The following is a 15,006-nucleotide window of genomic DNA, read 5'->3' as shown; positions in this document are numbered from 1 at the left end:
CTCTCACTGGGTTTTTTCTGAACTTTTTGATTAATATTCTTGTTTGTTTTTGGATTTATTCATAGAAAACTCTCCTTTCTGAAATTTCTTTACATTTTTATTTGATTAATTCCTCATTTTGTAAGTCCAGAATTTCTATTCTTGCTTCATTTTAAGTCTTTGTTAACTTACAATATACAGTTTTAATTTTCTTTTTAAATAAAAGAGGAGGATTTTCTTGGGAATTTTATTATCATTCATCGTTTAAAATATGACCTATGCTCTAATATGGGCAATATCCTCTCGTGCATTATTTCTGTTATTTCTTTCAATTTCTGGTACATTATTTAGTGGAAGGAGTGGTGTATATAAATATATATATATATATATATATATATATTAATGTTGTTCTTTATAAGACCAACTATTTAACTTAAATTTTTTTTTCTTTCTTTTGGATTTCTTTTCAAAGACTTATGTCAATCGAACTTGAGACTGAGTTTTTATTTTATTTTAAATTGCATTTTACTACCTTATCTTAAGATTCTAAAAGTATATAAGCTTGTATATCAACACCCTCGTGAGTTTTGTTGAACCCATTTAATAAAGTTGATTACAGCAAGGATATAAGTCATTACTTTTGATACTTTATTTTAAATAAAATGAAATTTTATTTTCTTAAATCTTTTAATTTGTTTTAATTGCCAGTTTTGGTTTCCTTATAAATTTTGTGTTTATTTAAGATCAGTACAGCATGATATTTATATGTGTATGTGTATATATACAGTCAAATTTCCGTGCTGTACTCTATAATGGAAATCTCACTATAGCAGCAATATCTGTTGGTCCACATTGTTATACTAAAGTGCAGCATTTTAATCTCTTTATTACGACTGATGAAATCCCAGTAATCTCTGTAATTGTTCTAACGCGACAGCCTGTTATGTCAAGCCAACTACTTTTTTTACATGAAAATAAAGTGTTCATAAAATTTTACAACTGTATATTAAGAGGATGGGCTGTTAAAATGTGACTTTTATCTTGTGAAGAGTAATTGCTGAGCCATAGCAGGTAGTAGGCTGCTGTACTACTGAATAAAATACTACTATTTTACAGCAGAAAATGGGCAGTCAGTGTTCAGCACTTCCTGCCAACCTTGCTTTTCCAGGAAAAACATCACATTACAATGACTGAAGTCAGTTGATCAGCCTGCCCAGTTGTTCGTTTGCAGGTTATCTTTTCTGTTAAATTAGTGTAACAGTCTGTACAGTGTACAGTTTTTTCATTGTTTAAACCAAGTTTTTTTTTTAACTGATTATTCTTGCAAGAAAAAGTGGAAGTCATTCTTAAACTAGAGAAAGGTGTTAAACAAGTTGATGTTTGTCATAAGTTTAACTTAGCAAGCTCATCATCAGTAGGCACAATATAGAAAAAAAGACAAAATTTAGTTACCTTGTAGTGAAGGGAGTAATTTTAAAAAGTTTTTGAAACCAGACTTGAACAAATTGATCAAGCTGTTTTACTTTCCAAGAGTAAATTTTCCAGTAAACATACTCCTGTTATAAACTCAAGCCAAACTCTTCACTCAAAGGTTAGTCTGTGACAATTTTAAAGCTTTTGATGGTTGGTTAGAAAGATTTAAGTAATACCACATCATTTCTTTGGTCAAAATTAACGGGAAAGCAAAAGATCTTGATTTGAATACTATGAATAACTGGTTAAAAACTGTGTGGCGAGAATGCATAATGGTTACAAGGAAGAAGACTTATTCAGTGCCCATGAAGTAAGACTTTTTTTTTTAAAGAATCTGATAAAAATAAAAATTCAAAGGAGAAAAAGGTATAGGCAGAAAACTTTCAAAAGAACGAATCACCAATTTTGTCTGTAGTACTATGACAGGGACTGAGAAACGTCCTTTGTTAGTAATCAGAAAATCGTAAAACCAAGAAATTTTAAAAATGTAAAAACCCTAACAGTATCGCCATAGTAAAACATCTTGGATAACTGCTAAACCTTTTGAAGAGATAATTTGTAATTTAATTTTAAATTGTACTTACTTATGTTTAAAATTTAAATTCAACTTTAATTGTAATTATTAAAATTTTGTTACAATTGTTTTGTAACAGTGGTACCTCACTTATTTACTCATGGCTGAATACATGATACTTTACGTTTATGAATTTTTCAATAGAAATGCTAAACCTTCAGTTGCAGAATATCCTATTCTTTAAACATTTGTATGTAGCTCAACAAGTTTGTAAAAAATACCTAGGCCAATTAATATTACAAAAACTCATACATGGTAAACATTACATTTTCATGGTTTGAATCAGTTTATTGTGCACCATCATCAGTGAAAATATTATGTTGCACGACTGCAATTTTGTAAATGAATTAATGTGAATCACTGCTTACTTTAATGACTGTTGATTACAAATGAAGTTACTTTTATTTGTGATGTAATCAACAACATTTAAATTTTCAATTGTTTTCAGTAAAGAATTCACATGATACTGTAGATACAAACTGCGAGTATAGATTTTTAATGAATATTTGATGTGTTAAGATAGATAATTAGTTAATTGGCCCTTTCATATTAAAGCATCATCTTACAGGCCAAATTTACAAATTACCTACATTTTTTACAGAATTAATTTTTTCTCTGCTGGAAAATGATCTACTATCAAAATGAATGGAAATGTATTTTCAACATGATGGAGCTCTTCTACATTCTACTAATCATGTAACAAAATTTTTAAATGATCATTTTGTCCTTCATGAACAATCGATTCTTCATTGAAAACTTGTTAATTAACCCACCAAGATCTCCATACCCGCTCCATTAAATTATTGTTTATGAAATCAGATGAAAGTAAAAGGGTATAAACTTAAAGTTATACAAGATGAACGATCGCTAAAATTTTAAATTCTGCTGTACTTATAAATAAATGTGAAGATGATTTTGAGATGTCCAACACAATATCTTTATTAACTAGTTAATAATTGGATCGATTTTTTATTGGTTGAATTTGTTAATGTTCATTAGAAACTAATGAAGTTTGTTTTTTTTCAACATATCTTCAAGATAAATCAGTTAAATTTTTATTAACTTTAATATTGATTGATAATTTTGGTTTTTTGAGTGACCTACTATTTAGAATCGCAAAACTTGTTTTGATTTTAATTGAAGTCCAATTTCTCAGAGTAGTATTTGGATTTTATTGACTTTATTCTGAATTTTTTTCAGTAAGCAAATTATTATTTGTTTACTGGCAGTTTAATAAGGCTATTTTATTTCTTTTTTTTATTTGTTTTTTTTTTTAGTTTTTATAGTTTTTCTAAAAAGATATTTAAGATAAAGTTCAGGAAACCATTTTGTTGTAATTTTCCTTCTTGTTGATTCAGATAAAAATACATTAATCTTTTATTACAATTAGTATCCAAAAAATGTTTGTACTGCATTATCTTACCTTTAGAGCAGAAATCAGAATGAAATCTTTTGGCAGGTGTTAATTAAATTTTTTCTTATGTTTAGCTCTAGAATCACTTTTTTTATACTAGAAAAAGAAGTCCAGAGTTTTAAAAATGAAATAGTTTTTATTTACAGCACTCAATAGTGCTTTGTGCATAATTTTGAAGCAACAAGTAAGTTTTAGTTTACACCGTCTCAGTTAGATAGCAACTGCATTTGATCATTGTCCAGGTGAAACTGTTTATAAGCCCAGTAGGGTTCAGAATTACGATAAGCACAGTGCGCATACTGGTTCACAGAAACAAAATCGGTGACTGTTGTACAAAGTTATGTGTGAGTCTATTATAGAAATTCTCCAAGTGATAAAAACTTACACAAGCGGTGCAGCTTTTAGAAACTGATAAGAGTTTTGAAAGCACAGAAAGAATTAAGCTGTCTTTCTAACGAAATCTAAATGTTCAGTTCATAATGTTAATTATCAACTAAATGTTCCAAAATGCAGTGTCCATGATGTTTGCAAGTGATTGAAACTTTGCGTTTTGAAACTGCAGTTACTCCATAACATTAAACCTAGCAATAAGCCACAAAGGGTTTAATTTGTAACAAACTCTTTGAATGAAATTTGTTTAATTAATTTCATTTCAGCTGATGAAACCTATCTGCAGTGCATTTTATTCTCTGTTGAAGTGATATTTCTATGGAATCATGAATCATCCTATTTATCAAGTATGGGGCTAAGAAAATCCACACAAATTGGTGGATTTGTCCAGTAGTTAATGTCTGGTAATGTATTGTGCATAATTACATTTTTGGCTCATTTTTTTCCATCAGCAGACTATTAAAGGTGTAGTATGTTCAGACATGTTAGAGAAATTTGTGTTTCCACAGATTGAAAATATCAAGGGCCTAATTTTCCAACCAGATGGACCCCCTCCACATTGTAGAGAAGTTGTGTGAACTGCGGTCAATGACAGGTTCCCAGAAGGCTGGGTAGGCAGAGAAGCTTCCATCATGAAGTCCTAATTTGATGCAGATGGATTTCTTCTTTTGGTGCTGTGTGAAAGACATTGTATATCAAGAAAAATTCCAGACACTAGATCACCTACACCAAAGAATAACAGCAACTGTGAAAACAATTCCTCCAGATTTGCTCACCAGAGTGTGAAATTAAGCGGATTATCAGTTTGTTGTTTGCAGAACTGTGTTCTTATTGAGTTACATTAAGAGGTAAAAAAAACTTTAGTCCATAAACATTTTTAATTCTAAATGTAATAAATTTTATTTGATTTAAAACTGCAGAGTTCTTTTTCAGACACCCATTGTTTATATAGAACAGACACTATTTCTGAAATTGATTTCAGAAACTTGAAAACTTTTCTTATGTTTAGCTCTACGCTAAACATAAGAAAAGTTTTCAAGTAATGACTGCCAAAATATTTCTCTCTGAGGTTTGGTCTTCGGTAAGAAAATAATGGTCTGCAGTATTAAACATTTTGAACACTAATTATACTAAAAATTGTAATACATTAATTTTTACCATTTTATACATATTTATATACATATTTTTTTTTTTTTAGTCCAGAACAATTATGGATTTTAAACCCAAAACGTATAATAAAAAAGACAGAAGTGAGTAATTTACAGAATGATGAAATCGAAGAAAAGGGAAAGATGTCAGGTAATATAAATAGGATATTTTATAATGTTACTATAATATATCGATTTTTTTGCTATACAAAATTATTTTTATCTGGAATGTTTAAAATCAAACTTATGCTATTCAATTCTTTCATTTATTCAAAATTCAAGAGCTTATGACAGTTACATGTATCTATTTCAGTCAAATTCGGCCAAACAAATGATATTTTTGTTAATGTATTCAGTAACAGCAGTTTTTTCTTTGACGCAGAGGTAGTCTTTGAGTTCACCTTCATTTGTTTCTGATTAAGGCCATTGACATTCAAGTACTTTGACCAAAAATTTACCAAATCTGTAATAAAGTTAATAGTTGTTTTGCAATATAACAAAATGGTTGTTGTGTTTACCAAGATAGATTCACGGGTGAGTGCCACCTATCAGTTTTTTAATGGATTTGGTGGATAGAGAAAATGACTTCCCAAGTTGTTTGTTAGAACTTCAAAAACAATTCATAATGTCAAAAGCAGTAGATTTTTGGATTGTTTTTATTATTTTCATTTATCTCTTTATATTATATTTTTTATTAATTTAATTAAATCACAGTAAATAAAAATCTTTGAAAGAATTACCAATAAGTTTACAGTCTTGATAACAGAAGTACATTCACTTCTGTATTGTTGCACATTTTTATAATTTTTCTTGAACTTCTACACACCTCCTTTCCTTCCATGATCAACCTCATTCGTAACCCAATGCATTAAACATTCTCAGTCAGATAGCAGCTGCATTAGATCATTGCCCAGGTGAAACAGTTTATAAGCCCAGGCTTTAGAAACATGGCAAGCACAGTGCGCATACTGGTTCACAGAAACAAAATCAGTGAATGTTGTACAAAGTTATATGAAGTCTATTATAGAAATTCTCCAAGTAACAAAAACTTACATAAATGGTGCAGTTTTTGGAAACTGATAGCGTTTTGAAAGAACACACAAAAAATTTGAAAGGATGTTTTGAAAGCAGAGAAAGAATTAGCTGTCTTTCTAACAAAGTCCAAATGTTCAGTTCATAATGTTAGTTGTCAACTAAATGTTCCTAAAAGCAGTGTCCATGATATTTCCAAGCGATTGAATCTTTGCATTTATAAACTGCAGATACTCCATAACATTAAACCTAACAATAAGCCATAAGCCATAAGGCTTATTGTTAGGCTTATTTTAGCATTATTTTCATTTAAGAATCTTTATGATTCAATAAATTTAAAGAATATTAGTAGAAAGCTACACATCTGCACGAAAGCCTGATATCTATTTAATAATAAGAAATATTTAGAGATTTAAATCTTGGTTATTAACAGTAAGAGACATGTAACAGGAACTATACTTCTCTAGTTGTACCTGTCTATATGTCCCCCTATGAGTTGAATTTAAGTCCTCAGTGTTGTAATTTTACACATTTTGTTATTGTTTTAATGGAATTCAATTTTTATAATATTACATTATTTTTGTTAACTTTTAAAAATGTTACATGTTTTTTATAGTAAAAGTTTTACAACATTTATAAATCAGTGGCCCAAATTCTATACTAATCTTAATAAATGAAAAATAAAACAAGATTGACAAAATAGTTATGTTTTATTTCAATTTATGAGCATTAATTAATTTAATGAAATCAACAAATTATTTTTCAGTATAATTTACAAAAAAAAATATATCAACAATACAAAAGAAAGATATTTGCAAATATTTTTTTTATTACAATTTAGGAAATAAATAATATTATGTTAATATTAAATCATTTAATTACTGCACTGTTAAAATTTACAAAATTAAATTCACAACTGTTGCTGAAAATCTAGGCGTCTTAATTTACAAAAAAATATTTTCTACAATATTATGTAATTTATTTCTTTCTACAAATAAATAAAATATTTAATACATTTAAATGTTCCATCACAAATTTATGAGCATTATTTTCTTAATTTAAAATTAATTTTTACTGTTTACAAAAAATGGAGTTAGTTGCCATTTTGGTTTTTAAGTTCGAGCCTGTAGCTCCTAAACGGTTGCATATAGGGGAAAATCTCTGAGAATAAAAATGCCTTAGAATTATGTTTTTCAAGGTGAAAAAGAAGAGAAGAGAGAAAGACGCTACAAGATTACTCTTGAAAATCACTTTCATTATCCCTATCCCTTTCCTGAATTGGCCAAAGTATTGGAAAAACCTTTAGTACAGAAAAAATCCAGCCATTGAGGAAAGAAAATGAATTTTACTTTTCCATTTAAAGCATTCCGAGGCAGTTGTTGGCTTTTTGTAGAAAATTAGTATTTAACAGTTGATATTGCATCAGGCAGCAAGTTATTTCTTTCATTTGAATACCATTATGTAAGTTCTAAATATTTAAATATTATTAGATGTATTTTTTTATTTTAGTAGGTATATCTTCTATTAATTATAACAATTACATCAGTAATTTAATTTTTTGAACGCAGGGGAAGATTCATGTCTTAGCCAAGAATGTTATATTTGTCGCGATTTAGATCGTACTGACATGGGACCTCTCATTCAACCTTGTGCTTGTCGTGGTGATATATCTGTTGTACACCATGACTGCTTGAAAAAGTGGCTTGTTGAACAGGTATTATTTTAAGATATATTTGTTTTTCTAGTTAAATTATGTCAGATTAAGTATTAATGTGTGTTTAGCATAATGTTAATGTAGATAACACATAATGTAATTTAATAATTTTTCTCCATAATTGTATGTTGAAAACAATATTAATGAAACAAAATTAAACAGTTGAGAGACTTTTAATATTTAGATCATCTTTAGCTGTAGATTACTATGAGGTTCAGTCAAATATAAACTGGAATTTTGTTTTTAACATTTATTAGTACAGACTAAAAATAAAAAACATCTTTATTTTTTTCTACATATTCTTCTGAAATTTTACAAATTTTTCCTAACATGTGAGGAGTTTGTGAATCCCTTCATATAAAATTTGAGGATGTCTCATGAGCCAATTGCTCATGAACTCCTCTATTTATTTGTCATTCTAAAATCTATGCCCTCCTTCAATGGCTCAAACAAAAAGAATACGAGGGGAGGTATATTTGGACCACACAGGAGATATTTTAAAGTTTCCTATAAATTCTGTCCAGTTTAACAAAGTGTTAACAACTGTATGTTACCGGGCATTATTGTGAAGGAGAATCATAATCTGGTCATGCCTTTTGTTCTAATAGACAGCTATCTTTGTATTCAAGAGCTGATAATAGTACACAACCCAACCCCCGTAGGGAAGACTCCTACTGTGTGACGATTCCAGTCACCCCCTGTTCCAAGCCCTGATGGGCTTTAATGGGAGTCGTCTTTTAGACCATCTACTGATTACACCTCACAGTAATAAGCCAGGCCTCGATTGGGATCCCACCAATGTAAATGTCTACCGAGGCATTTACATTGTTGACTTTTTAACTCAGCTTTTGCCTTCGCTGCAGGCCTCATACAGACATCTTGAATGTCCAAATCGTTTCCCTCTAAACTAGCTAACCGAGTTCGCGGAAGCACGAACTCCGCCCCTAGTTCTACATTTGACAGAGCCAATTTGTAAATGTTGCTTCGATCGAGGCAATATAAATAATAACATACCACCAGCAATGTTGCTTGCAACAATGGAGTTTACTCCTAGTTCCCTTAGTGAATTCATTTTAGCTCATACCCTAGGCTGAGCTTAATTTACCGACTCCAGTCTGGTCCACTAGGGAGAGGCAGACAGACCTCCTACTCCCGCTCAGCTCCATCGCAGAGTCCCACATGACATTTACTCTATTTTAACCATCATCGAGATACCGCTACACCTCACAGCTACATTGTAACCCATGCCCTCGGCACTGGAGTCAACGTTCCGCCAACAGCTAAACAGTCAAAATAATCACATCAATCTCTATGTAACTGTGGCTCAATGCCAATACACCTACCTCCAGTCAGTCAATTGTCCAAGCGGTCCTTCCCACCCAGGCTTTTATTCTACTTATACTCTCTCAGTAGTCCTGCTGAGCCTGAGGAAATGAAGGAAGCCAGCCACAATAGTCCATTCTCTGCGAGCCTTCTAATTGGCTTGCAGATCAAGAAAGGAATTTACTCTCTCTAGTTGTCTGACAACTCTGATATGTTCAGCTTCATACCGGGGACAGACATACAGGACATGGTCCACAGTGTCGTCACAGTCGGGGCACAAGCCTGACTCAACCAAACCAAATCTAGCCAAAATATCTCTAAACGCACCATGATCTGAGAGGAATTGCATTGAGTACCAATTGGGAGAAACCCAGCTAATTGCTCGCAACTCCCTAACATTTGGTTGATACCGTGCGTGTATCGACCAGTAGAAGAATCATTCCACCTAACCTGAGTCAAAACCTTGGTCTTGTATTTCTTGTAAATACCCAGAAATGAGAAGGCCTGCCTTCTTGGAAATATACCACTTGCTACATTCAGTAGCTAGAATGTCAATAGGCTTTATGCTGGCGATCACAGAGACTACCTCTCTCAAGACAGTTCTGTAATCTCTGACAATAGCTAGCAGCAGAAAACACTGGGCTCACATGTCCCTGTATCATTGGAGTTGCAAACGATGAGCCCAGACTGATGCAGTGTACAATATTATGGCCTCACAGACACCTTAGTAAAGAATGCGCATGGTACAGTAATTCAACCTCCAATCGGGATGGATGACTATACAAACACCAAATAAGGCAATTTGCCTTCCTTGCGACAACCTGAAGGTGCTCCCTGAATTGAAGCCTCATCAAGGATGACAACCAGATATATCTGAACGGTAACATACCTAATCGGATGGCCGTCCATCACAACATGCAGGTGGCGTGTCGCAGCTAGACGGCCTTTGATGAACATCATAGTGTTTTCTCTGCACTGAAAACCATCTTATCCTGAAGACTCCACAACCTTAGTACCCTATATGCCTGCGTCGTTCTGAGTTCTATCTCAGCACGCAAGTTGCCCTCAACCGGCAACCCAAATCAGCAGTAACCCATCATCGGCATAAGCCACGATGTTGCAGCTGCTGGGCATCCACAACTGCATTAGAGAGTTGTTTGTTAATCTATTTGGCAGTTTATTTAGTTAATATTGATGATGATGATGAATTAAATATAGTGATTACCATGTTTAAATTTACTTATACTGTATCTAAAGCAGTTAACTTCGCAAAACTACAGGAACCAATTTATATTAACGTTACTTCAAACATTTGACATATTATCCTTTTACTTTCAAGATGCAGATTTCTGAGGTGTTCAGATCTATCAAATTTATTAAAGAGTGGTATTTTTCTGTTGTATCCTGGACCCGGTTAGGAGAGTATTATATATTTTTATAGCACCTGACCATTGCAATTATAAGATTTCTTTTAATTCACCTCCAGGAACATTAGAAAATACACCATGCCATTCATTGTTTTACCTCTGATGCCCCTCTCATTTAAAATATTAATTTTTTTTCTTCCGAGTAACATTGTAAAGTAAATCTGTAATTCATCTTCATTACAGAGATTATGCATGATCTGCTATTTATTGTCAACCCATACTTTTTAAAAAAAATCTTGTTCAATATTTAGAAATGATTGAAAAGAATGAACAACAAAAAGTATTGTTGTGTACAGCTTTTGAAACAATATCGTGACGAGGGAAATGACTTTCTTTTTGATATTGTGATGGGAAAGAAAACTTGGTTTAAATCATTATAATAAAGCATGAAAAAATATATCAAAAATATAAACTATAGTTACAGTTATATAAAATATAATTGGGTGCTTTGCTTCGCCATAATCAAAAACATTCAAAACACAATCCTCTGCAGAAAAATTCTCTTGATAGTGTTCTGAGATTCCAAACATTCATATGTGACCAACAACCTGGTCGATTATAAAGTCTGTGCGGTACACTGAGATGTTAAAACACTGTGGAAGATGTATGTAAATCATTTTTGAAATCCACAAAGCTGATAATTGTGCAACACAATAGTGCTCGTCCACACAGATCGTGTGCTATCACCGACACGCTTATGAATTTAAAATTTAAAACTGTTCCACACCCTTCTTACTCACTGGATTTGCTCCCAATGATTTTCACTTCTTTCCGCAATTAAAGAGGGATATTAAGAGTATTTATTTCATCACAGTTAATGAACTGAAAGACACAGTGGGGTTGTGGATCAAGGAAAGACTATCAGCATTCTTCATTGATGAAATGAGAAAGTTGTTCTTCGTTGGGAGAAATGTGTACCTGTAAATGGTAACTTCTTGGAGAAATAAATGTTAGTTTTTGTAGCAAATATTTACTTTTAACATAGTTGTTTCATTTGACTGTCTCTTTTCATTTGTGAGTTAGTGGGCAACTGGGAATTACATTTCAGTTATTGTTTGTATATAATGTTAAAATTCCTTCAATCTACTTGTTTGAATTTTTTTATACATTCATTTGAAGGTATTCTTACTATCAACATATGATAATCTCCTTGGTAGAGTGTTAGAGTCTGCCTTTTATCCTGAGGTTCTCAGTGTTTAAGCCCAAGTCAGCATAGAATTTTTTACGTTTTATAAAATTCATCATCATCCATCAGTAACTGCTGTTGGGCATAGTATGTTGTTGATGCATAAATAAATCAATAATTGAAACATTCCTCCATTATAAAATAATATGTATTCCTACAGTAATTTCACTTTGAATTAAGTTATAATGAATTCTTATTTTTGTTTTTAAATACAAAATTTGTTCAAAAAGTATTTGACCACAGGCAATGAAAAAAAAAGTAGCTTACCTAGTGACTTCCAATCTTAGTCTCCTTTAAAATAGTCCTCTTGGGATTGCGAATTTAATACAGAGGTCTTTCTGTTTGCCTGAAAAAGTTTCTGTAGTTCTTTTGAAAGGATACTGGCAGCATTTGACAAGTCAGGACCCTTTCAATGGCATATTCAGCTTGGAAAATAATTTGAGATCATAAGGTACCATGTCTTGTGAACCTGCAGGATTCCATGCTTGACAAAAATCGGGATTAGATGTGACACTAGTCTAGTGTGTTATCGAGATTCAACTGCCACTGATTCTCACAGTTCTGATATCTTGTGCTAAACTGCATCACAGAAACATTGCAGTTTAACCTTCTGGTATATTCATGATACACAAACTCCTCTTCACTATAGTAAAAATAAAAAGTGGTCACAATCACCTTCACCTTCATTTTGCTAGTCACCTGTCCTCCTTTCTTTGCACTGTGGCATGATTATGACTTCTACTGTACTGAGACTGAACTTTTTTAATTTCTGGCATACCTCTTTACCCAAAATCTATCACTAGTTTTCACAGTAAGGAAGATTACTGTTTGTCCATTCCAACATATTCTGTGTAGACAGCTGAACAGGATATCATATGATATCCTGTTGAATTGTTTTCCTCCCAGTATCACTAAGCTTTTGGCAGAACTTGTTGCAGTAATGTCATCTCCCTTGTGACTTCACACACTTTAAACATTGGTCCTTCCATAAATGGAAGTATTTTTCATAGTTGACTTTAGGAATGGCTGGCTGTTTAGTTTGTCAAACTGGGAATCTTTCTGTGCATCTCCAGCTATAGAACAACAAGAAATTGCAAGCACCTATATCTGCTAAGTAAGCAGAGCCTGGTGAACCTGAGGATTTCCATGTCAAATCAAGAAATTCTGGATTAGGTGTGACAAATGGAGAGCTGAACCACCACTTGTGATGATCTCCAAAGATTTAGTCTCTTGCCTGAACTGATAGTACTGTTGGTTGATACTTTAGCCTTTTGCTGCTTATTCATGATGCACAGCTCCCCGTGGTAGTAAAAAATCAGCATGATTTTCACCTTGCTCGTCTTTGTCTGACTTTCTTTAGCTTTAATGGTGATGGTAGTGACTTCTATTGAGATGACTAAGCTTTGGTTTCTGGGTCATACTATACATTCAACATCAGTTATCATGATCTGAAGAAAGTTTGGAATACTGTTGATCCACTCCAGGATGTACATATCAAAATGGATTTCTTTCTGTTCAAGCAAAAGAAGCTCTGGCATAAATTTTGCACCCAGTTTATGTGTTCCCAAATCATTGTTAAAATCATGTGTATAGAACCATTGCTAATCCAAAAGTCATTTACAATCTCTCAGATGGTCAAATGATGTTTTTCCATTATCAAGCTGCACATGTTAATGATGTATGGATTTTTGTCTATTCATGGTATACTGATATCCTGGCCACTCTCAACTGAAGTTTGGTCATTTTAAAAAGTGTAATACCACTTTAATTTTTATAGCTTCATTTCAAAAAGCTTAGTTAATTTACAAATTTTTTTGATGTGGGTATCGTCAAGTTTTTGCAAAACTTAATGCAGTAACACTGTTCAAGTGTTCCATAATTATACATAAAATAAAAATGGCTGAACAACTGGTACAGGCTCTATGAGATTAAAAAAAATACATGCGCATTGAGTAGTAGTACTGCACCCTATATAGTTTTACCACTTGCATTCAAATATTTTAAAGAAAAAACATAGTGATAGACTTTTTATTTACATCTCATATTGTTAGAAAAATTCAAACATCTGTTTAACCCCACTAAACTTCTGGAAAGAATAACTGCTATAGATTTTTGTTTCGTTGCATCCACATTAGTATGGTTTCATTCTGTTATTTTACAAATTCAAGTTATTTCTTTATTGTTGCAAATTATATTTTTATTTGTTTCTCAAATAAAATTTATCTTAATTAAATTTCTTGACTGTTCGCTTATCTGATTACATTAACATTTAAACTTAAATATTAATGATTTAATAAAAAAAATCTGTTTCCTCTGGATGGAAAAGGTTCAATAAAATTAAAAAATTTATTTGTAATTTTTTTTTAGATAAGATTATGTTTAATCTACTGCTTCAAATATTGTAAAAATTGAAATTTTAATCAGAAAAATTTATTTTTGATTTTTTTTATAAACCAAAATTCTTTTGATTTAATACTACTTGTTTTGACAAATTTTGTTTGTTTAACTAAACCTTTTATTTTGCCTTACAGTGTTGCAATTCAAACAACCCACTTTGCTGTTCAGTTTGTAATACTCAATATGATCTGGAATTATATAGGAAATTAGACTGGTCTGCAGGATTCTCATGTAAACACTGGATGCACACAATTATTATTGTGTCATGCATGTGTATTTCAGCCGGCGGTGCATGGCTCGTAATACAAATGTTCCTAGATCCTGGTATACGTACTCTAGCTGCTAGTTCTGCACTTCTGATTCAGTACGTCTGTGTTCGGTAAGACATAAATCATTTTTAAGAAATATATTTTATTTTGTTAATTGTTCAGGTGAAAAGTTGTTTGCTGCAGCCTTAGTACAGAATGAATACTAATTAGGTGAAAAATTGAAAAGATTTTACATTAGCAGATAATTTTGCTTCCATATACTGCTTGTACTCAGCATGCCTATACCTTTGCTGATGAGTGTTTGAAATTAGATTTAATTTAATAACAGTAAAAACTTGAGGATATCTTATTTTTACTTTCTGATCGCAATTGGTCCAGATTGTGAAATTGGAAAACTACTTATAATTCATTATTATTCATACCTTACCAAGCGTAAAGCAAGTAATTGAAAATTCATTTTTTTATAAGAATACACTTGCAAAATTGAAGTTCTCATTCCTCATATACATGATAGAAGAATACTAGAATGTCATGGAGCAGGTTTTGTCGGCTCACTAGTAAGCATCAAATTTCATGGCAACACCTATAACTGTTTAAATGAGAACTTTGAACTACATAAAGTCCTGTTCATTCATAACATTAATTATTAAATATTTTATTAGTTATAAAATGGTTAACAC

At 31.8% G+C, this 15,006-nt stretch overlaps 1 protein-coding gene across 4 annotated transcripts in view; it reads left to right on the top strand.

Annotated features, from left to right (window-relative positions):
* The window catches only part of LOC142334452 (uncharacterized), a 92,871-nt gene that overhangs the window by 68,628 nt on the left and 9,237 nt on the right, over nt 1–15,006 (top strand). For all 4 annotated transcript variants that reach the window (XM_075382477.1, XM_075382474.1, XM_075382475.1 and 1 more), the window contains 3 exons: nt 5,029–5,129; nt 7,579–7,724; nt 14,192–14,436. In XM_075382477.1, coding sequence (XP_075238592.1) covers nt 5,029–5,129; nt 7,579–7,724; nt 14,192–14,436 — 492 coding nt within the window. The remainder of the gene's footprint in view (nt 1–5,028; nt 5,130–7,578; nt 7,725–14,191; nt 14,437–15,006) is intronic.

The sequence above is a fragment of the Lycorma delicatula genome, chromosome 1 (assembly GCF_047948215.1).
Source record: "Lycorma delicatula isolate Av1 chromosome 1, ASM4794821v1, whole genome shotgun sequence".
NCBI classification, from domain to species: Eukaryota; Metazoa; Arthropoda; class Insecta; order Hemiptera; family Fulgoridae; genus Lycorma; species Lycorma delicatula.
Note: the sequence above shows the minus strand (reverse complement) of the source record. Positions and strands in the feature narration are given on the sequence as shown.